Source organism: Nyctibius grandis, chromosome 3, assembly GCF_013368605.1.
Source record: "Nyctibius grandis isolate bNycGra1 chromosome 3, bNycGra1.pri, whole genome shotgun sequence".
NCBI lineage: Eukaryota > Metazoa > Chordata > Aves > Nyctibiiformes > Nyctibiidae > Nyctibius > Nyctibius grandis.
In genome coordinates, this window is record NC_090660.1 from 36,463,802 (window position 1) to 36,487,238 (window position 23,437).

General features: G+C 40.0%; 1 protein-coding gene across 2 annotated transcripts in view; it reads left to right on the forward strand.

Moving 5' to 3' along the window:
* FHOD3 (formin homology 2 domain containing 3) overlaps positions 1 to 23,437 on the forward strand; it is a 433,451-nt gene that overhangs the window by 190,487 nt on the left and 219,527 nt on the right. For both annotated transcript variants that reach the window (XM_068396058.1, XM_068396059.1), the window contains exon 4: positions 10,937 to 11,004. In XM_068396058.1, coding sequence (XP_068252159.1) covers positions 10,937 to 11,004 — 68 coding nt within the window. The remainder of the gene's footprint in view (positions 1 to 10,936; positions 11,005 to 23,437) is intronic.

Here is a 23,437-nt window from a genome sequence, read left to right on the forward strand (position 1 = left end):
TTCAAGTTCCCTAAAATGCATCAAGACACACGGAAAAAGACAGATCAAGTTAATTGAACAAAGCTGGTTAACTAGCCTAATATTTATGACTGAGATCACGTCTGCTAGGAACCATGAGACTATTACTTAAGGGATTGTTCTTTGCTGCGTGACTCTAATACTAAAGCAAAACCAAGTCTTCGTCTGTTGAAATGCTCTTTCTCCTCTTTACTCAAAATCAGTAAAGCCTCAGTTGAATTGCTGTGTCAGGCTTCGGGCATTTGAAGATGTGAATTCATTAAAGGATGTATACAAGAACAAGAAGGACTATCAGAGGTTTAGGAAAGATGAGCTACAAGTAAAGTTGTTTAATGTAAGGAAGAGGCTGTTATAGGGAGACATTACAACAGTTTTCAGGCTGCGGAGGTCTGAAAATTAAATTTACATTTAAAAAAATTGTTTTGGAAATCAATATAGTCATCAGTAAATGTAGTGAAATATTGAAATAAATATCCTGGAGATGCTGTGTCATTTCCATTAGAATTCTTTGCTTATTCTTTTTTTTTAATTAATTTTGGGGAAAAAAATCCTGTAGATGAAGCTCCACTGGAGTTGGGTGCCCCCTCTAGAAGCTTTCCAGAAGGGATCTTCATGACTGCGCAGCTGATGCTTCTGGGTGATGCTGAAGTACAAATAAATACTAATCCTTAATATATATTGTGCGTCTCAGTTACAGGCGCATCTACTGGTTTTTGTATGCGAGGATTTTGTGGTGGATGCTTGGTCTTGACCACTCCAAATGGTCAAAAACCCCTCAACATTGAGTTGGAACCCGTCGACCCCAGCAGCGTGGCTGTGGGTCTGGAAAGTCTCATATGCAGGTAGGCGGTGCAGGCTCAGGTATTTAAAGATGCACACACCACTGCAATCACTAGCAGAAGTCTGAGGAGAAGCAGCTTTATCAGGTTTTCACCATCAGCTCCTGCCGATGCTTTTGCCTGTTGCCTTGCTATCTGATGAGTGGTCCATACCTGCTGTCTAAATTTTTGAACGAGCTCTGATGGAGTTGAACACATGCAGTTAGTTAGGAGGCTGCATTCTCTGAGGTCCGAAGGCTGGTAAAACCTGATGCACTTCCTGCGGATGGACTGGGATCACTGGAACCAACCTAGTCTTGGAGATAGACTCTAACATATTTTGGCATGTCTTGCACAACAGTAAAACTTGGTCTGAACTTGAAGCTCAGGAGCTCATTCACGTTCTTGGCACAAACCTGTGATGTGTTTGCGCTAGGATGTTTTGCCTGTTGCCAAGCTGTCAGCACGGATAAGGCATCTATAATTCTAGGGATAGTGAGTGTGTGCCTAAATATTTTGTCTTTTTTTTTGGTGATAGGTTGCTATAATTTGCTTGTTGCTCTTTGTTTACTAATACTGATGGAGCATGCAGGGCAGCATGTTGTTTAAAATGGAATAAAATCAGAAAACTCAAATCATGACTAGCATGTTGTTACTAAGTACTTGTAATCCAAGAGGCACTGATGTGCTTGTTCAAGCACAAGCGTACAGGTCAGCAATTCGGAGACCTAGTTGTAAACTGAAACAAACGTTAAAGATTGGCCTCAACATAGGTTTTCTATTATTTTTTTTAGCCTCAAATTGGTTACAGTAATCTCTAAAGAAAGCAGCAAGTTCTTCTGTATTATTTTCTTTTCTAACAATATTCCCTGGCCCCATTCTCTTGAATTATGTAACCTATATTTTAGTATAACAACCACTTTCCTACTGTATTACTCTCTAGGGTACAATTTTGCATTAGTAGGGGGATGAACAAGATGACCTCTTAAGTCTTTTCCATCACCACTTGCTGTAATACGGTGCTGTAGTATTTGACCTTGTTATGCAGCCTTTTCCCTTCTGTAACCCTTTGACTTTTACAGAAGAGCAGTCACAGCATTTTCTGGACATGCAGAAGTGCCCTCCTTTGAAGTTATCAACCCGAAGTACTGTTTCCTGCACTTCAGAACTAGAGAGCGTATCAGTGCCTTTTGCATTCAAGTGGAGAGGACCTGTATAAATAAATCATTGCAGGGAAGTACGCTGCAGTGGCTGTTCCATAGCTGGAATGAATAGGCTGAAGAGGATCTTTATTTTGTTAATATGTTGGCAAGGCTGTAACTTTCGAATATGCCTTTCTAGTGTTGCTTTTTATTTCAAGGAAGGAAGGCAGACCAAGCTGCTTGAGCAATTTGTTCTAGATCTGTACCGCGTCCATGGACCTACACAGTGTACTTACTTTAGTGCCGTTGTTTCCAACAGCAGGCTTTCCCCATGTGTCCAAAGTTATCAGTAGATATCAGACTGGATGGAAAATGAAACTGTAAAGGGGAATTCTGTATTCTAGCTTGCAAAATCAGAAAGGATACATGTGAGAGACGTAATTTGGAAATGGAAAGAAAAGCTGCGGTGATACTCAAGTGATAAGTGGATTCAAAGATGCGTTGCTGCTCTCATTTGTTCATAGCTTTCAGCTCACAGTGGGCAGCAAATGCTTTTTGTGGCATGGGCCTGGCAATAGTTTATCCAGCTCCAGCCTGACCACAGAAGCCAGTTCTAAAAAGGATTTTTTTGCAATGAACACCCACTGCATTTTCTTTATCTCTCCAGAGAGAACTCATTTATAAAGCCTGGGGTTTTTTAATGACTGAAATGCTTGAGCCATTCAAGTATCTTGGGGTGGTTGCTGCTGCTTTCTGTGCAGTTAAGTGATTCCTCATTGACTCTGGGTTTTAATGTCCCATTCTAATTTTTACATCGTAATGTAAGTAAAACCTGCTGTTGTGCTCTCCTGCTGTTGGGCTTTTTTATTTCTTATGTCTTTTTTTCCACAGCAGCAGTAGAAGACAACTGAGACAGGTTTCTGCAGTACGGAGCTGGGAAAACAGTAGCAAGAACAGAGGTATAAAACTAAGGGAAAAAGTACTAGCCCTTTCTGTCAGCCAGCTTCACCCTGCTCTCAACCTACATCAGCTTATAGGTCCTTCTTGCTCTTGCTTATGAGCAAGCAGGGCCTTAATACACTAAGTAAGTTAGAAATGGAAATAGTGGAAGGAAGTTTTGACACCATCAGTTTTTAAGATCTTAGCATAACACAGTGCAAAATACAGAGTACCAGCTTCCATAGCTGTAACCCCCAGGATCCAGCAGATGAAAACTAAGTTTCCTTTTGCACTTAACTATATAAACACTTGCTGCGTTTTAGCATCTCCCTTTCGCATTAATCGTTGGCATTTGTTTGCCATAGAGTGGATGGGGCTGCAGGAGCAAAGGCATAGTAATTTAGAGCTTTGTGAAGGCAAAACTCTGGCTAATGGTTTATTGTGACACATGGTTTGCCTGAAGCCAAGCAGAATAAACAGAAGTTTGGTAGAAATGGTCAAGTGGAGAGATCAGTTTAGACCTGTTAGGCTCCTAGAGTGGAGTATGATGAAGACTGGAAAGTCCCTTTTACCATTTATATGTGTAAAAGTCTCCTTCTTTTAAATCTCACTGAATTACTTAGATGTTGCTGTAGTTTATCTGTATGTTGGTAATCAATCTCAAGCATTGACTAAACCCTGGAACCAAGGGTGGGGGAGTCTCCAGGATATTCGGGAATGATGTGTTCAGAAAGAAAAGGACCTACCTTGAAAGGATGTTTGCGCTCTCTCTGTTTTACACAAATGATTCAGTTTCTTACTCAGTCTTTCCGTGCTTCCTAATTCTTAAGTTTAGTTCTCTGTAGGTGATCGTTTAAGCATTACTGCTTTCTTTCAGCATTATTTTTTTCATATTAGTGGCACTCCAGACCTTCACCTCTCCTGCTGTCTGTTTTCCCTCTTACTGACTCCCCTCTGCTCTTCTGTACTTCTCTTGCGTTGTTTCTGTGTTGTTGCATGTCTCTGATTCCTCATCCTCAGGGTCATTGTTTTTCTCCTCAGTCCTCTGGAGTTTTCGTACTGTTATTCCTTTTCCTGTAAATGATTGAATTTCATTTCATATCTCTTGGAAATACAGGAGCAAGAATCAGTGTACGCTTCATGGGGAGGATAGTTGCATGTGGAGGAGTGGATACATTTGCCACTGAATTTAAATGTGTAGGCATTCTTGTGCTGATAGTTTTATGTTAATTCTCTTGTGATAGAAGTTAGGACGTTTGGCGCTCCAGAGAAATGTTCAAAAAAGGTTAGCTCCAATCCTTCTTCCCAAAGTGGGGTTTCTGCCCTGTGTGCTCTCCCTGTGGAAATCCAGGAGACTGTTTCTGCCGGTTGCTTCTTGCAGCAGCAGGAAAGCAGACTTCTGCCCTTGAAGAGGCAGGAAACTCCTTAAGTGTGAGCATACAGAATTGCTGGGAAGTGCTGGCCGTATCGGGTATTTTTCATTCCCAGTGGAGATCCCACTGTGGACTTCTCCCTGCTTGCCTGTCCAAACCCACAGGCTCCCTGGGGTTTGCAGGTGGCTCTTTGCACCCTCTGCTTTAAGCCTCTACCAGCGTGGCTTTAGGGTATGGGATAGGAAAGGATGTCCAAGGCTATTTTGTGGCTTTCCCTCCTCTCACTCCACACCTGCGGATGAAGGCTTGAAGGGGAGCTCTTCTCATATGCAGGCGTAATAGGATCCTGTTCCCAAAAAGGATCCCCCTCTCCCAGCAGGGGCAAAGGACCCCGCTTGCTGAGGGGACCCGCTGTCCCAGATAATTAGCTAAGCAGCTGCTCTGTGTCTGAACAAGAAGGAGAGGGAGCTTTTGCTCGGACAGGGAGCCGGGGCAGCATTCCTTGGAGGCAGCCTGCACATTCCTCCAAAGCAGTCATCGCGGCCGGTGACGTGGGCTCGGCGTTGTGTGGCCAGGCTTCCCGAAATTTGTGCATGGCCACTTGTTTGGCCTCGGGTCCTTTATTGTGGGAAAACTCCTTTTCCTCGCTAAGTGCTAATCATTTATCCCTGGATCAGTGGGGAATATATAGCTTGAGTTCACATGTGACGTGTTGCCCTAATTAATACATAGCAAACTATTTACAGAGAGAAAATAAGATCCAATTCGGAGGAAAAATGAAGACTTGTAATATGCAAAACGAAATAATCTCAGCAGAAGTAGCAATTGTGTTAATGCAATAGTGGGCAACGTGCCTGTGAATGAATCCCTTCTCCGTGTATTTTCTGGGGGGTCCGGGAGGAAAAGGAGAGTGCCTTGTCTGGCCAACACATTTATGACTAGATTTGTGGACAAAAGCAAAACTGAAAAGAGAGCCTGTTCTTGGCACAGGGCCACGTCTTTTCTTCAAGGACTGCTTTAATTTGTTTGACGTACAGTGAAAGACTGGCACACTGCACTAATTAGTTTTATATACAGTTGTTTTATAGATCTGCAGCACTGTATGTATGCGTGGGCCCACTCCAGTAACTCAGTGAAGTCTACCAGGCTGCTTCCTGAAGCGTGTTCACAGGATTGGACCCATACGCCCGACTTCTTGCTGTGCTGCTCAAATTTTTACCCAGCTTTATAATTGTGTAAATTCATTCAGGTAGAATAACAGCCATTTAAAATTGGAGTAGTGTAGTAATACATTTGGAAGTGTGGTACTTGGCATTCGCAGAAAGAGGGTTTTTTTATTGTTATAAACATTTTTCTTTGTTCTTTAATTTTTTTTCCCCCCATCAGTGCTGGTGGAAATCTAGGAGTTCATTTAAATTCTAAAAGACTATTACTGTTACTTGTATCACTAATACTTCTTCCTAGTGAGCACTTAAAGTTTTATTTGTTGTTGCAGGGACAAGAATTAAGTTTTTAGTTTCTAATTACTAGCCAGTTTGCAAGTGGCTAATGGAAGCCAGAGAATATAACTACTTCTGTCCCGTGCAAGGACTTTAGAAATGAATGGCAGGAAATGTTTCAAACGTCGTTTAATTAGATCTGCACGAGGTATCCTGCTAATGTAATCAAATGTGGAGTTAATCTCCCTTTCATGTTTTTGTAAGGAAAGGAGCTTCATCTTGAAATTATAGTTTAAAGAAAAGAGGCATGGATGGGAGACGTGGAGGTCATTCAGGCAGCAGCAAGTGAAGCAGAGCAACTCCCATTTGTGCTCAGCCAGATGTTCACGAGCCTTTGCCAATAGCTCAAAAGGCTGATGCTACATAAATTACTATATCCCAGGGACTAATTCAATGGGTGTGATGGAAGAGGAAGGGAGGAGGATGGTACCCTGTCGGGCAGAGGTCAGGTGTAAGACATGGGACTGAACCAAGCAATATTCAGCCAGTTCTGTTTTGTCTTTTATTATCGTGGATTGAAAACACTCATTTTCCCATAGAAAGCAGAAGAAAAGTCAATACTTCCATTAAGAATATAAAGACCAATTATTATTTTCTTTAAAAAGTCCCTTTTCCCATGTAGTCATATGAGTTGAATACCCAATGAAATTTGAGCCTTTGACAGTAGTCTTTGAAAATATAGGATCCCCTTTGAAAGCTACCAGTGGTCTGGTAAAATAAAGATCTTTAAAGGCTTCTCTTGCTTTCTGAAAAGATGCCGATTGCAAACCAAACTGCCTCCTCTCCACCGCCACATTTGTACCAAATTCATCTAGAGAAATCCCTTTTCACCTAGTGTGAGTTGTTTTCTTTTGCTCTCTAGGAGAATTATTTTTACAAAAATAAAAGTAAACAAAAACCCTGAGTAATACATAATGGTTTTCTTTTAGAGCGTGAAGCCTTCTCTCGACCAAAGTGCTGCTGTTGCAAGAAAATAGGCACTTGTAGGTTGCTACCTCTCACTTGTGTCTGTCTGTATCACAAGCCTGGCTATCTTTGACACTCTGCCTGTAGAAAGAAGTGGTCAGCTAAGGGAATTTCATTCAAGGATATACACCTGCCTATTAAGATGTGAAGGATAATTTAACAAATGTGACTCTTGCTCGTTACAAAAAGGTAAATAAAACTCAAAACCGTACCAGTACCTGGTTTTCTATCAGATAGTTTCAAAAGAGTTGACTCTGATTTTGGATGTTTGAGGTTGGCTGTGCTGACGCTTTTTAGTTTCTCAGGATGTCCTACAGTATACAGATAAAAAGCAGGGTTTCAAGGTTAATGAAGTCCCAGCTCAGCCTCCCAAACAGTATTGCTTAATCAGTGGGAAGCCCATGGAGGGACACAGAGCCTTTTTTTTCCCATAAAATAAAGAGATAAGCAGTGCCCTCTAGTGTTAGTTAACATCAGAGGGAACCACCAGGAGAATTTTCTATTGTCTAGCTGTCTGAGGTTAAACCTATTTCACTGCCGCAGATGCAGCTCTATTTCTTGAAGAAAAGTAGTAAAAAAGAACTGCAATAACATAGCTTATCAGGACATAACTGTCAGAAATGCAGTCATTAATAGGTAGATACAGTCAGATATCTCAAACTCCCTGACCTGTTTTATCTTCTCTAATCTTGAAGTGTATGAGTCTAGTGTGTCTCCAACCTGTACCTGACCTGGGGAAGGATGGGAGATGTGTTTTACTAAAGGGCAAGACTCATGAAGTTTCAGGGAGAGGTGTAGCAGCGAATCTTCCTGCTTGAAGTTTGGAGTTCAATTTCTGTCATAAAGCAGTCCTGCTGTACGTACTCAAGCTTGTCTACAACACGTTATAGCAAGTCAGTGAGCAGGTAGGTCTTCTGGGCTGTCCTTGGAGCACCTCAGAATTTTTTGGTTCTGGTGATAGTAGCCAGTTGGACTTCTGTTTCAAAGCCATAGGCATCATTTGTTTCAGTTAAGGACAACTCTGCCAGGGATGCACCATGGGAATTACAGCCACCTCTGTGCTTTAGCATGGAAGGCTATTTCTTAGTCTGTTTAAAAGAAGGCAATGCTTTAAATTGCTGATGTAAAACAGCGAGCATTAAAAAGCATTTGCTCTGTGGTTTCTCAGTTGTCTTCAGTGTGAAAACTTCGTAAGCAAGTGTGCCTTTCCCTCTCTGTTTTTAAATTCTATTTTCTGCTGTAGAAAAAGAGCTTACGAGTGATTATTGCCTTTCAGTTTCTGTTGATGCATTTTCATAGCCTAGGTTGCAGTCTGGGGCTGTTGGGATGAGCCCTGAGGTCCCTGTGGTGTTAGAGTTATTGTTGACAAATGGGAATCCTGTAAGGCCTTGAGAGCATCTTACCGAGTGTCCCTGAGCTGTAATCTGGTATATGTATTTATCGTTTTCTGAAAAACAGCATACAGAAATACAATAAAAGTACAGTCTGGTACTGTGACCCATGTAGTACCTTGGCTTACGCAGGCTTTCCTGCCCTGGGTGAGGTTTGCCCTGGACTGCGGTTTTCTAAACCAAAACATCTTCTGATGCAGCACGACTCTGAGGAGTGACCATCTCACTTTCCTCTTTGGGTTATGCTTTGTGAATGCTTTTGATGGCTACCAGCACTATAAGATGTTGGTGCCAAGACTTAGGTAGAAAGTAAGTACATTGCCCATGTGTAAGAATATCAGGTGAAGAGGTTAGGAACTTGTATTTATGAGCTGGTTTAACAAGTTTAGTGCCACGTGAGGAGGGATCTGTGAATGTACATTGTCTCTGTGTAGATTGCTGCGCGCTGGTAGTAGATGTCAGAAATGAGATGACTTACCTGGACTGTTGCTCCTCAAAAGGGGTGTCAGACCAGCTCAAGCGTTTGTGATACTTGCTGCTGTCTTGTTTCCACTGCTGTTGCCAAACTTGATACTTCCAGCAGTTATTGATTCCTCAACACTAATGATAGACCCCTTTTTGAGCTGCAGTTAATAACTTCTGTCCTCCTTGCTACACACGAGCAGGGAGAGCGTTGTTTGTGCTGATTGCCAAGGATGAGGTTACGCTCTGTGAAGAGACCAAGAAGAAGAATGTTCGGCATTGTTCCTCTGAGATGTACCAAAAATCTGCACGCACCAATGAAAGCAACCAGCGTTATGGTATCATAACAAGGGTTCGTTAGGACTTTACCCCAGACTGGAATAATGATTGTTCCTGTTTAAGACCCAAGACCAACAGATGGCATTTGTTAGGATGTTGATATTTATGTACAAAGTTGCCAGCACTTTAAGAAGTGGTGCCTTTCTTAATTAAGATGATAATGTACTGCCTTGTTTGGAGAGATTCTGCTGGTAATGATGCTGGTGAATTATGAATAGAGGGAAATCAATAATAACAAATGCCAGATGGAGGTATCTTTCAAAAAGGAATATTTTGTGTAATATGGCATGTAAAGTTGACAGACCGGGTCTTAAAAGACCTTTATTATTCTTTAAGCTTTCCTGACAAAATTACTCTTTATCCTGCCAAGAAATGTACTTTCACATGCCAGTGCATTTTTAAGTGAGAGTAATTAAAGTATGCCTCTATTTTATAGCTTGAAGTGAAATCCATTTCTCCAGTGTTTTGTCAGGATTCTATAAACAGTGTAAGGAAAGAGACAACTTATAACAACAATAATTTTGCCAATTCTACACGTTCTGCCTTTGAAATCAGAGGCAATTAGGGATGAACAAAACTACTTTCAAAGTTTACAAAAAAAGTGTAAGTTTTTCTGAAGTTTTACTTCACATTTTTCCTTTGGTTAAAGATGACTGTTGGGAATAAGAAATGTTTTTCTAAAATTAAAACCGACCTTATTTGATTGAAGTAAAAAATGATTACTGAGTTATAAATGCATTGAATCCTCAAATGCTAGGCCTTTTTTTGTAACTTCCTGAGAGAGGGAAATAAAATTGTATTTGATTTTGTCAAGTAAAGTATTAGTTAAAAGAGAAGTAGACAAGGGAGAGCAAGAAATAAAACTTTGGGGTTTGATATTTCATTTTCTCATGAGAATATTCCCACTCCACGGGCATTCCAGCTTTGATCTCATGACCTGCTGGCCTTTCCACTGCAGAGAAGGTCCTTTCATGATGATCTGTGGGTGAGGCAAAGTGTGTCATGGGAGGTGACTGTGAAGATTTGATTTTCCTTTGTGATTGTGCTCAGATTTTATTAGTGTAATAAAATTCAATTTAGGACTGTAGAAGCGTTGCATATAGTCTCTATCAGATATGCCAAATGTAGTAGAACAGGAAGACTTGAAGAGCATACCTTCTGCTCCATCCATGCATAGTCACAAATCACTTCCAAATGCACAATAATAAACTTGAGATGTATAGTCCAAGACTTCTTCCAAAGGCACAAACATTGTTGCAGAGTTCAGAAAGATAGCAGAGGAGTTGCTTTTGTCTTGTTTAAATTATTTCTATGAGTATGCATTAGTAGGAGAATAAATGAAGTAATATATTTCAGTATTGGATGATGAAAAGAAGGCTTCTGCTTCATTTAGAAAAAGATCAAGATCAGTTTTCATGAGAATAAAACACTGTTTTGAATTATGCTTAGAACAGACTGTCCAACTATTTCTGTTATTAATGTTCATTGCCATTGCAGAAAGGATTTAACAATAGAAAGATGAGAACATGAGAAAAGAATGTCTAGAGGGAAGGCAGTCAAGGATGGGATTCAGTGGCTCTAGCTTTGATAACAAAAGCAAAGAGTGCTCTCAGTTGAGTCTTTTGAGACTAATCTGGTACTTTCAATAAACCCTAAATTTTCCTTAATGCAGAAAGAGCAGTATTTCTAGCCATTTTCAAAAACTCTTTAGAGCATTGTTTCTCATTGATCTTGTTAAAGCTATTGTGAATTTACCTGGGAGATGCCATCGGAAGTTATGGATAACTAAACCCTGGTTTTACTTGCACTTTTTTAATGAACGAGTCCTGTATATATAAAAAACAAAGCTGCTTTCTTTAACAGCAATCTACCTAATGGCAAATGGGCGCTATGACTCTTCAACTCTTTTGAAATCCGTACTGCTTTTTTGACGTGTCATCAGGATTTTTTATACTGAACTTCTTTCTGTTGTCTTTTTTTTTTTTCCAGAAAAACTTTACAATTCCAATGGACGGGAGCTGAGGCGGGCACTTTTCTCCTTGAAACAAATATTTCAGGTGAGCAAATAATGGCTGTCCATTCTGTGATTTGAACATGAATTGAATTTCTTTTTTTAATGTAGGGAATAACTTGCAGTTTCTGGTAAAAGAGAATTTTAAGACTTCATTTGTAATGTGCAATTAGCAAATTGCTTCTTAGGGTCTTTTCTCTTTATGGTCTGCAAGCCTTTCCCTGATCCTTCAGTTTGTCAGAAGGCAGGACCAGATGTGGAGTAATGGCAGAGAGAGTGGTTGGAACCTGCCAGGAAAGGAGAGAAGAAAATTTGAACTCTTAGATGGAAACTTAGGCTGCTCGTTAGACAGTGGCATAGTTCTGTATTGGGAAGACTGAGAGGGGGACGTGAAAAGAGGAGCATGGAAACAATGGGTCAGGGTGATGGCCCAGCATTGGCCTAGTAATTGGCAAATAGACTAGGTTCAAACCACATCAAAAACTGAAGAAGGCTGTGAGAGACATGGGACAGATCTGATGAGTAACCAAGATGTAGTGGGAGAGCTCTGAAGATGTTAGAATTTAGATTGAGGTTAGAGGAAATGATTTATTGATTAGCTGAAAAGATACTTTGTAGAACTGAGGAGGGTATGGTAGTGACTGATCAGTATAAGGAAAGGCATGGATTTGAATGTGAGTGTTCGTTGTGGAGGAGACCTGATATCAGCATGATTTTGGGTCCTGTGCAGAAGTAGCCAATGTGATAGACAAGTGGTCTGGATGATAAGAAAGTGAATTGAATAAAAAGCTTGGATTTCAGATTGATTTTACTAGATAAGAAGAAGGACTCAGGAAGGTTGCAGGACTGGAAGGAAATCTGTTGGAGAGAACAGGTCAGGAAAAGTGAAAAGAAAACATCGTTGAGAACTAGAGCATACTGCCGGTGTGATCCTAAAATGGAATTCGGGCTGACACGTTCCATTTCTATCAGTAAATATAAGTGAAATCAGTAAGGAAAGCACCTCTCCTCCTTTATTAATGGATCCAAATAGAGGATGACAACCTATAATGTTTTTCAGCTACAACAGGTAGGTGCAAGGGTTTCAACCTGTTAGTTTAGCTTTTTTTGGTTTGTTTTAAATAGACATTTATTCTAAGAATAACAACATTTAACAATTATGCAAGAGTGCAGAATTGCAGTTTTCCAAAAGACACAATGCTTTTTGCGGGTTTCAAAGTTAAGCATTCAGAATTTAGAAAATACCAGAATAAAGATTTTCTGAACAACAGGAGAAGGGTGGACCATTTAATGGAAAATTTTGGTAGATGTCTTCTGGGTCAGAAGCAAGTCCTTGAATTTTGAAATTTTTGGATAAAGAAGGAGTTCCAGCTTCAAAACAGCCTAGTCATCTGACGGCCACAGATCGGGAAAACCATTATCTCTTCATGGCAGTTGCAGGGAAAGACTGTTTCAGAGTCACAATGATGCAAGTTGGATTTCCCTGTGAGCTTGCCAATTGGGTGGACTGTGTGCTCAGAGGAAATTAGGCAAGTTTCCAAGAGTCTTCTCTGGTTTCTTCTCTTTTTGTTCACCTCAGCTGTTTCTGGGAAGTATTTGTATTTCTCTGAATTTATGTATTCCACAGAATAATCTGGGCACTCATGCATGAGTGCTAAGCCTGTCTTCCCACCCATCCCACACGTCCCATACCTTCCATCATGACTTTTCCCAGTTTGGGTATTCATAGATATTCTCTTCCATGTAGGTTACTTGAAGTCTAGTAGGTATTTCAGAGCACATAGTGCTCCGTGCTTTTAGTGAACACACCAGTAAGGTCTCTGTCTTACAGTTGATCAGCTGTTTTCATGGAAATGTTGTTTACATATTTATCCTAATAAATGTAATTGGAGGTGACTGGGTTGAAGAGTAATGAGAGCGAAGGGAAAAACAATTCACACAAACACACACTGTGTATGAATTTAGTTTTTAAGTGGAGCTTGTCTGACAGTTTCAGAACATAATTTTCATTGAAGAATTTGACTTCCCTGCTTCCTAATGTATATGATACGTAAAGGAATTTGGGAATTATCCGTTACCACTTTAAGTAGCTAGTTCTGGTAGAACTGTGGCTGTTTGTCGAACAAACGTACCCTTCAAAAAATCTTCATGTACTTTCAAGGTACAGGTTCTCATTAGTGGATAACTGAGGAGAAGTCTTCCTCAAGTTGTAGAGTATTCATATTGTATGCTCAAGTATTTGAGGTAGTACACTTCAGACTGGAAAATGAGACCCTGTATGATGTAAACTCCTGTTTACCTGTCAACTTCGTTGTCCTTAACAACAGTTACTGGCATTGCTAAGGGCATCTTCTGAGTATGATTTTAGTTTATCTCATAATGAACCATGAGAGAGAATGTAAGATAATTTTTTTGGTTTAGAAAGAAAAGGTATTTCAATTTTTTAGTGAAGAAAAGTACAAGTTTTTATAAGGTTATATTATAGGCCAAACACTATTGTCCAAAAGATCATACCTAATTTATTTTTCAGTCTATGACATTAAAGCATGTCAGCATTAGAAATCTATCATGTTAAAAGTTTTTTAAAAAATATATTTTTCAACATAAATATCTGTTTGATTTTGTATCTCATTATATTTAGTATTTTAAATTCCTTAAGAGTATAATATTTGGAAATAAAATGTTGACTTCAAAACCAGTCTTTATTTTCATTTTAACATATTTTCAGAATGTTATGGAGACTTCATTGTTTCTGTAAGTGCCAAGATGGTTCATAACACCATGTTTTTATAATCATTTCATCATAGCTGAGTTAATTTGGCACAGTTCTGTGTCAGTATCATTTTTAATTTAAAGAGCTTCAAGGTAACATGCAGGCTCTTATTTGCATTAAGTGGGAACAAGCCCAAGTTTTACATCAAATATGAATTCTAAATAGCTGGAGCTCTTGGTTTTTCACACGAGGCCCCAGCGAAGCTTAGCAATATTTGGCAAAAGCAATGCCTTTGTTTCAGATTTTAAATGAAAGATTCGTTTGGCAAGATCAAACTTGGATTTTCTCTTTGGTTTCTTCAGGTGGGCTGGTTTTGGCAAAATGATAAAGGTTATGTGGAGCATTTTTTTTGACAGTAGTGCCATTCTGTTCCTGTCATTCATTCTGAAGGGTTAAGATAGCCACATTCATCATCTTTTACTGGATTGTACTGCAGTATTCTTCTTCTGATTTACCAGTATGCTTTGTGACGAACAAACTTACAGAGTTAGGAAAGTAATATTCAGACTAGAAGTATATGAAGCACTTGACCTTAAAAGAACTGAGAAAAGATGTACAGATATAACTGACAACCTGTTGGAGTACAGTTTAGCACCCTTTGAACATATTTTCTAACAGACTTCTGAGTTGCCTGGTTCTTCTTTATCAGAGATCCGTGAATTTGTGGCAAAGTGCTAAACTCCCAAAGGCATCCGGGGCAGAATCCAGCTGAACATGTCACTTATAGATTCAGAGTCGAAAAACATTTTTATATTTCCTGATGGTGATATTGTAAGAGAGATAAAAATACAGCTGCTTAAAACATTTAATTCAATATCAATCTTAAAAGCAGAAAAATTGAGTATGAGCACTATAATATATGTAAATAGTGCTGCGCAATTTACATGATATTAAAAAAGTTTATTTAACAAGACCTCTGATACAACTAGATTTAATATAAAGCAGGCATGTTTTAGAACCTATAAAGAGAAGTGTGCCTTATAGTTACAAAGCATTGCGAAGCATAGTTTCAAATCATGCTGATGGCATCATTTCAAAATGTGGAATAACTAGATAGGAATATGGTGTTGTAAGAAAAATAAGAAAGCTATAAAGCATGTTTCAAGTCTGTTAAAATCTATAATCATGTGTAAGTCTGCTTCGTTAAAGTTTTGGAAAGTATTTTTAATCAATCAATTGGCATTAGGTTTCTGGAAAGCAGACCTAAAGAGCATATTTAAAGTGTTAAGGAAAAAAGCCAGTTTTCTTTTAGGACTGTTTTCCCTACTAAGTGTCATTTGACAAATGCAGGAGATCTTCCACTACTTTTCTTGAGGAGCCTAGCTTCCCGTTTTGTGTTGTGATCAGAATATCAAGCAACACAGTTACAAAATTCTCTTACAGAATATTCTTCTATTGTTGAGAAATTCATTAATCATTGAACAATTGAGCTTTGTGTAAAACGTCACAAAGTACAGCTATGTAGGGGCCCCAGAAACTTTAACTAGAAGGTGTTTGGATAGACACAATCTTATCAGTGAGTGAAATCAAATGTCACACACTTCAGCTGCTGAGGAGTCATCAATCATCCTTAGGAGAGCAGAAGGAGTATACTGGGTTTGCCTCATTGATCTCAAGGAAGGAGGCTGCTCCTTCCCCTCTTGCAAGCATGACTGATGACTCCTTAGGGTTTGAAGCTGTGTGACACTTGATTTAGGGGCTGCTGTCTTCACTTGTGAGGCAGGCTGCCACCTCTCCCCTTTAAGAGCCCTCTTGGAAGGGTTCTTGACTAAGTCATGAAAAAGAGAGAAACCTTCATTTCCTTCCCAAATTGAATTCACCACAGTTTTGTGTAACAGTTTACGTATCTGTTTAATCCTATTTTACAAAGGATATGTCTCATTACTGTTAAGAGATTATAAATAAAATAGATATGACACATTAAATGTCAAAATCAGTTTCTCGTTTTCATTGGCAAATCGAGCGTCTTCATGCCTAGGCAATGTTATGGGCTGAGATCTAAGCAGTTCTTAATGAGACTATAAAATGTGAACTGATTCCACCAGAAGGACAGCCTAAAAACTTGGGAAGCCACCATTATTCGTTCTCTAATCTGTGCGAATCTGAACTGAAACAGGAAAGCTTGTTTTGTATGGACCCTATCTATTTTAGCTTCCTCAGGTGTGTACTATAATGTATGAATGTTGTTTGATCTGTTGCTTAACTGCCATGAAGAATATCCCTGGTAGGGTCTGGTCTAGATAACTTTTCTAGTGATTTTTAATTCCACTGTTAACTGGAAGGAAAAAAACACAGTGTATTGATGTATCTGCTGTCTACTCAAGATGCAAAGGGTGAAATTCTGTCCCCATCAAATCAGTGCCATAAAATGTCTTTAATTTCACTATTATTTTTACCTGTGGTTGAGTGTGTACAGGTAGATGGACTGTGATAAACAGAGAAAGCGACAGCAGGACTTTTGTGTTCCATTTCCTGCTAAATGCTTTTTCTCTCTAGGGGAGACCACCAAAGCTTTTTGGGCTAATAATTGTATAGATTAATCTGATACTGAGGTGTGACTTACTTTTGCTTGCTTGCTTCTTGCACTCACAGGGGAAAAAAAAGTGATCTTGGGAAAAAGATCCTGTAATTATCTGCACCTTCATTAACTGAAATAATAAAATACTGAAAGCAGAAAGTTACTTCCAAATTGTTCAGCTTGCTGAAATAGTAATATAGTTCCTTTTCAATGTTTTTTCTTTCAGCCTGTTTTAAGAATTGTAACAGTGTAAAAATACCGCTTCCACACAGAAGTAATGAGTTGAGAAGGTGTAAAGGCTGGGGAAGAGAAGCAAATACGGAGTGTGGAGTCAGCACAGGGGAGTGTAGGGAAAAGCATGGAGGGCAGAGGAGTGGAAGCTGTGGCACAGCCGGTGAGGGCAGTAAAGTAGCTGAAATGCATTTGCAATCAACAGAGGTAGCAAGGGGAAGGAGCTTCCATTGAGGGACAAACTGGCTGCTTGGTCCCTGTCAAACCCTTTACTGCTAAAATGCTTCTGCCACTGCCTCAGTTACCTCTAGCAGCTGACTGCAGTTCTGGGACATCCCAGTCCAGGACACCCTTGTTCTCAAGGAGTTCTTCTTCTAGGTGTGCTGGTGGGAGTGTGGGGGAAGGAAGACAGCAACTGAACTTGCCTAGCGTCCTTACCTTGGGGTAGTTTCTGAGTTGCCAGGTATCAGGGAGTGAAAATACTTGTCTTAGAGATATGGACTCTTTGTGACAGCAGAAGACTCTCCTCCTGCTTCCCCTGAGAGCTGTGTTTGGTTCATCTTCTAGAAGTAACATCCTGACTGAAAGTAGAATAGAGGTTTCATGGTTTAATATAAGACTTGCCTGCTTAACAACCAGCTCATCTGATCCATACATATAATTGTTTTGTAGCTCCTTAAATAATTTAGGTTGAAATGGCAATACAGTCTTGAGGGACTCATAGGACTTCAGTTTATGTATGTGTGTGTGTGTGTGTGTGTGTGTGTGTGTATGTTTTTGGAATCATTTCTTTCCAGATTGTTTTCAGTAGATGACTTGCTTTTAAAATGGACTGAAATAAAACAGTGACAATTGAATTAGATAGTATTAGGCACTTCTGGATTGGCAATCTATTGTTTTAATTATTTCAATAATTTTGGAGTCCAAGGAACAGAACTATAGTTTAAAGTGTGGGAAAGTAACTATAAATTATATCTTGGCGGTTCATGCTCCTTCAATCACTTCCTGACTATGTTTACTCAGTTTTCAAGCCAAAATGAGCTTTTCTAACTGCAAACATTGCAAGCCAGTCTCGATCTATAAAATGCAACCTGTTGCTTAGGCAGTGAAAAAGCTGGACTCCAGAAATTATCTGGGATTTCTGTTTCTAATAGAGCACGGCATAACTCTCTCATTACTACATCGTTGTAGTCTTGTCAATGGGAGTAATTATTTTGCTGGTAACTTTAGCAGATGTGATGCATACTAAAGGCAGGTAGAAATAGTTAAAAATATTCTTGTGAAGATTTTATTGTGGTATATTTCTAATGTAGACTCTGGGGTCACAGAGCTAGGCAGCTGAAAGGAGGGCTGAGAGGAACTGGCTGTTAATTTTCTATGGCTACTGGGGCAGAGCATCATATAAGCATTTGAAATTATATGGGGAACCTGTGGATATGAAGGCTCTCGGGTAATGGAAGTGCATTCTGGTCATAGCCCTGTGCTGCCACATTGCTACTGCTGTCCAGGGCAGTCAGATGAGGAGCAAGCTGTGGGGTTGTTCTGTTTTGTTTTTTTTTTGTATACATGAGGGTTTGTCACAGCCAGAGGAATGCTTAGAAAAGAAGATCAGTAGATTTCTATTTTCCTTGCACTGTTAGGAGTAGGAAGAGTGGAATAAGGACCTAGCCATAATTGATGCTATTGCTGACAGAAACGCAGATTTTATCATCCTGCCTTTATTCACTTAGTAACAGAGGAGGCTTTTCAAGTATATTGGGCAATAGTCCTGCATTTTATTTTCGTGTGGTGGAGTGCCAGATGTATTGTCATTTGAGATTTATTCCAGCAAAAGCCTGCAGTCGCGCATGGTTTGCTCTTTGACCTGCCGCCTCCTTCCTCCCTTTCCTCACCAGTCAAGCTGCTGTCCCTCTGCCACTAATTTACATCCCCAAATGAATGAAGCCTAACCCCTAACCCTTAATCCTCCTAAACTGGCTGAACTTTGTGATCCTATCTTGACTTTGCAGGAGATTTTTTAAAAAAAAAGGTGAAAAAAAAAGTCTTTTCAGTTCTAAAAAGTGCGGCCTTCATTTATATTTTTGGGGTGACTTTCTGTGAGTGTGCTGGCATTTCAGTGTTCCATGTATTTTTCCTTGGTTGTTTTGGTTTTTTGGGGGTTTTTTGGGGTTTTTTTTTTTTTTACATTAAGCATAATCATCTGGGGTTTCTGTTTCAGTTCTGCCTCCTTTCTGTGCAGCGTATACTCCTGGCAGGAGAATCTGAGGAAGAGGGATTTCCAAAGAGACTTCGCTGTGTTGTATTAATGTAGGGTGGGGACAGCACACTTTCCCCACATACTGTTTGATAGATGAACATTCCAATGAATAGAGATTTCCCTAGCTCCCCCTTTTAAAAAGTAGTAATTTTTATTTCTGGAGCCAGGCAGTGTCTGAATGAGCTGTGCCCTTTCTGCCTGTAGGGCTCTGTGTTGATATGCTGCCAGCATCTTGTCCTACAAGATTTGAGGCAGCAGAGGAAGGTGTTCCTCTTCTTTGAATCCAATAGGTTTTACATTTCTCCTCTTCCGGTACATTGCACAATGAATTGGCAATATTCACTTTGTCTTTTGCCTAGGTGAATTATCACAGTGTTAAAACGTGAATGCAGTCTATCTTCGTGAAGTTACCGTTTTTGGTCTACAGACAAAACCAGGGCTGGCCTGAGCATCAGACTGTAAATCTCTCTTGATAGGGACGTTGTAGAGTGACAGAGCAGAGAGGGAAGCTCTTCCTCAGACAGAGGGTGAAATGCATCCTCTGCGGGAGCTCAGTGTGAGTGCAATCCCCTCCTGTACGCCTGTGCGTAAAGCTTAGCAAGAAGATTCTCATGGCTGTGACTGGTACCCCAGCTGCCTGTGCTGCTCTCACTTTTAGGCTGGATTATTGCAACTGCTGCATTTTGAAAGGTTTGGTTGGTACAGAATGTGATTGCTGACTCACTCAGTAACATGTCATGTGGAGAGCACAGGCTGGGGAACCCCATGGTCCCTTATTTAAAGAAATGAACATTATAAAATGTGCAATTATTAACTTTGTAACAGAAAAAGGAGAGGATTGTACAGCATAGGATTAAATATGGAAATTCTCAGGCAACCAGAAACAGTGGGGTAGTTTATGAAAAGAAAGGAAAAAAACATAAAAATTAGGTTCTCCTTGGTGGAAATCTCATAGACACGCATCTTGTTATGATTTCTTGAAAAGACAGTACTCTGCACAGCTGTTAGCCACGTAAGAGAGAAATATGTGTGTGCGTATCCAAATGTGAATATTCGGTTACTAATCCAGTTTCCCCAAATGCTTGTTAGTTAAAAAAACAAAACAAAAACAAACAAACAAACAAATACAAAACAAAACAAAACAAAAAAAACAAAAAAAAAAACCCCAAAAAACCAAACAAACAAACACACAAAAACAACAACAAAAAAAAACAAAAACCACTTGCCCTAGAGAAACTGTGCTCCAAAACCTTGATTCTTGTTAGGAAGTGAAGCAACTTTCTTGTGACAGAAAAATAATCATGCTTTGGGTAAATGTTTTCAAACATATGGCCCACAGAAATAACAGGCTTCAGAAAGATTTATCTTTAAAAGTACGTAAACAATTTATCTTTGCATGTGGAAGCTGCACATCAGATAGGATGCATTCTTGCAAAGTGCCATTCCTTGAAAAAAAGTCTTCAGTCTCCATCTTCAGATAAGACCCCGCAAAACTGCATTAGAGAATATATCAAATGGTACAGAGACAGGAGAACAGGTAGGAAAGACGGGAATCCTGCCTACACTTCTTATTCTGCTAGTGGCACGTGAGCGTACTGTATAGACTGCTTGATTGCAGGGTCTGTGGGGTCTTTTTAATAGCTAGGCTGAGTTATGCAGGTGAAAGTATAATCTGTGCATTTTGTCAACCACATAAGCAAGCTTTAGACTCACCAGTATGAATATAACCCTTTCCCCTCATGGAAAGGGTTATCAAGCAGTGGAACAGGCTGCCCAGGGAAGTGGTGGAGTCACCATCCCTGGAGGTATTTAAAAGGTGAGTAGATGTGGTGCTTAGGGATATTGTTTAGTGATGGACTTGGCAGTGCTAGATTATCGGTTGGACTCGATGATCTTAAAGGTCCTTTCCAACCAAAATGATTCTGTGATTCTGTAATATAGTTAATGTCTTTTTCATTATATGTTGGACAAAAATAGAGCTCTATTACAAAGTGTCATATACTATTTTGTTTTTTCTTCCTTCTGAGATGCCTGAAGAAAGGAAGAGTTGCGATCTATTCCAAATCCGTGAATGAACGCATAAAATATAGTTATCTGACGAGGCCACTGATATCTTTTCATAAAGACTTTAAAAAGTAGCCAGCCTTTGTGTCACTGCACAATCTTTACGGTTGCAGGAGCTTAGCAAGAAGCTTAGGGAGCTTTGCCTGTGTTTTGCTGCTTTTCTCATCAGTGCTTTAATGCCTGCTGATTAAGCGGTCATAAATCTTTGCGATATTAGCGGAGGAGTCCATTTCCATAGCAAATGACAACCTTTCCCTGCCTCCTTTTAACTGTTACCACACACATGCGGCAGCTACTTGTACATATCATTGTCACACACACCATATATTCCATACAATGAATGCTCTTTTCCTGGAAACTTGAACCTCTTACCACTGCTAGAGAGTCGCCTTTACTCTTGAGGTCACCTAACTTGGCAAGTCAGTGAGTTAATGGGTCTGAAAAGATTATCCTACACCAAAATTGATGTAAACATTCTCCTTTCAATGTAGAACGTATGGGCTTGGATGCCTTTCATCTTTCTTTGCACATTCCAGATGTTTGCTTCTTTCCTCTCATCGTATATACATGATGGGATAGATAATATACTGAGTTCAGATTTATGTCTAGAGCATGCTGTGTTTGTACTCTGCTTCATTACACCTTCTTTTTCCCTTTTATTTGGGAAAGGAGAAGTACCTTAAAAGCCTTTTTTAATTCAGGTTTGATTTGTTTATTCAGTGCTTTCCAAAAGCAGTCTGGTTAGAGTCCCTCGTCCCCTTCATTTCCTCTGCTGTTCCCCTGCAATGTATCTCCTTTCAGTCAAGGATGGTTCATGCTGTACTGATTTACTCCTTCAGCTGCTTTGAAAAAGTTCAAGAAGGCAGATCTCACAATTTGCTTTGGGAAAGTCCTTGTTTAAAAAAAAAAAAAGAAAAAAGTCACCAACGTAAAACAGATCTTTAGCATTAGGTATTTTGAGAACTAAATGCTAATTTTTCCCTAGGTGATACTCTAATATGCATTCACATCTTAAAGTTCTAATGGGTATTTCAGTTTTTATCTTTTAATGAATGTCAACAGCTCTTAATGGCTATGTGCTGTTAAAAATTTTCTTTTGCTTTTGGGTTTGACCTGCAGGTCTCTGAAGCTGAACTACTGTTAACGTCTCTAGCACAGGGACAATTTTTTTTTGTATCATTTGAATGTCTTATATTTTTCCCAAACAGGCATGTTGGGTCTATTAACAAACGTCAGAATCTGCAGACCACGGTTATTCCTCCTTTTTCCTGTTTTTCCAGTCTTGCTTATTTGACTGTGAGTCAGTCCAGAACAGATTTTTTTTTCCCCTCAGCTCAAGGATGGTGCAAGCACACTTGATGCAAAGTCAAAATGTCTACTCAAGTATCAATAAAAGGTATTTAAAGAACAAGGAAATGTTCTCTGAGCTAGGACACCATTACCATCTGAAAAAATAATTTTGGTTATTTCACTGAGTAGTTTATATTATTATATATCTTGTTTCTCTTAAATTAGATAGTGCTGGTGTCCAATAAAATATGCATCTATTTGTTATTAGATTTGTAGGAAAACTTTAGGAGGATGCTTTCCCCACAGCTTTCTTGATTCTGCACTATGCTACCGACTTCTGTTAGTTTTTCTAAATTCTGCATACTCCTGTCCTTTCTGTCCCTTGCCCTTGCTCCCACCACTGCACATTCTGGGTATGGGAAATATGGCACCTTCTCTCTTTAGCAGCAGGGAATTTTCAACCATTGACCTTGGCATACGGTACAACTTACTTTCTAAGTATTCAAACTCCTTGTTTGAGGAATTGAGGAAGATGGTGAGGATGACAAGGTTGAATGTCTATGGGTAAAGATCAGGGGGAAGGTCGGCAGGGCGGCCATTACAGTGGGAGTCTGTTATAGACCACCCAACCAGGATGAGCAGGCGGACGAGGCGTTTTACAAGCGGCTGTCAGAAGCCGCCCGGTCGCCGGCCCTTGCACTCATGGGCGACTTCAACTTGCCGGATGTCTGCTAGAAATACAACACGGCAGAGAGGAAGCAATCTAGGAGGTTCCTCAAATGTGTGGAGGACAACTTCCTCATGTAAGTGGTAAATGAGCCCCCTAGAGGAGGGGCCCTGCTTGACCTGTTGTTTGTGAACAGAGGAGGACTAGTGGGAGATGTGAGGGTCGGTGGCCGTCTTGGGAGTAGCGACCATGAAATGTTAGAGTTTTCGATAGTGGGGGAAGTAAGGAGGGGCAAGAGCAGAACTTCTGCCTTAGATTTCCGGCGGGCAGACTTTAGCCTGTTTAAGAGGTTGGTGGACCGAGTCCCTTGGGAGTCGGTCCTGAAGGGCAAAGGAGTCCAGGAAGGCTGGACATGCTTCCAAAGGGAATTGCTAAATATTCAGGAGCAGGCTGTCCTGGTGTGTAGGAAGACAAGCCGTCGGGGAAAAAGACCGACCTGGTTAAACAGAGAACTTAGGCTAGAACTCAAGGGAAAAAAGAGAGCATACTTGCTCTGGAAGAAGGGTCAGGTAACTTGGGAGGTCTATGGGGACGTTGCCAGGTCGTGTAGGGAGAAGATTAGAAGGGCCAAAGCTCAGTTAGAGCTTGATTTGGCTGCTACGGTCAAAGATAACAAAAA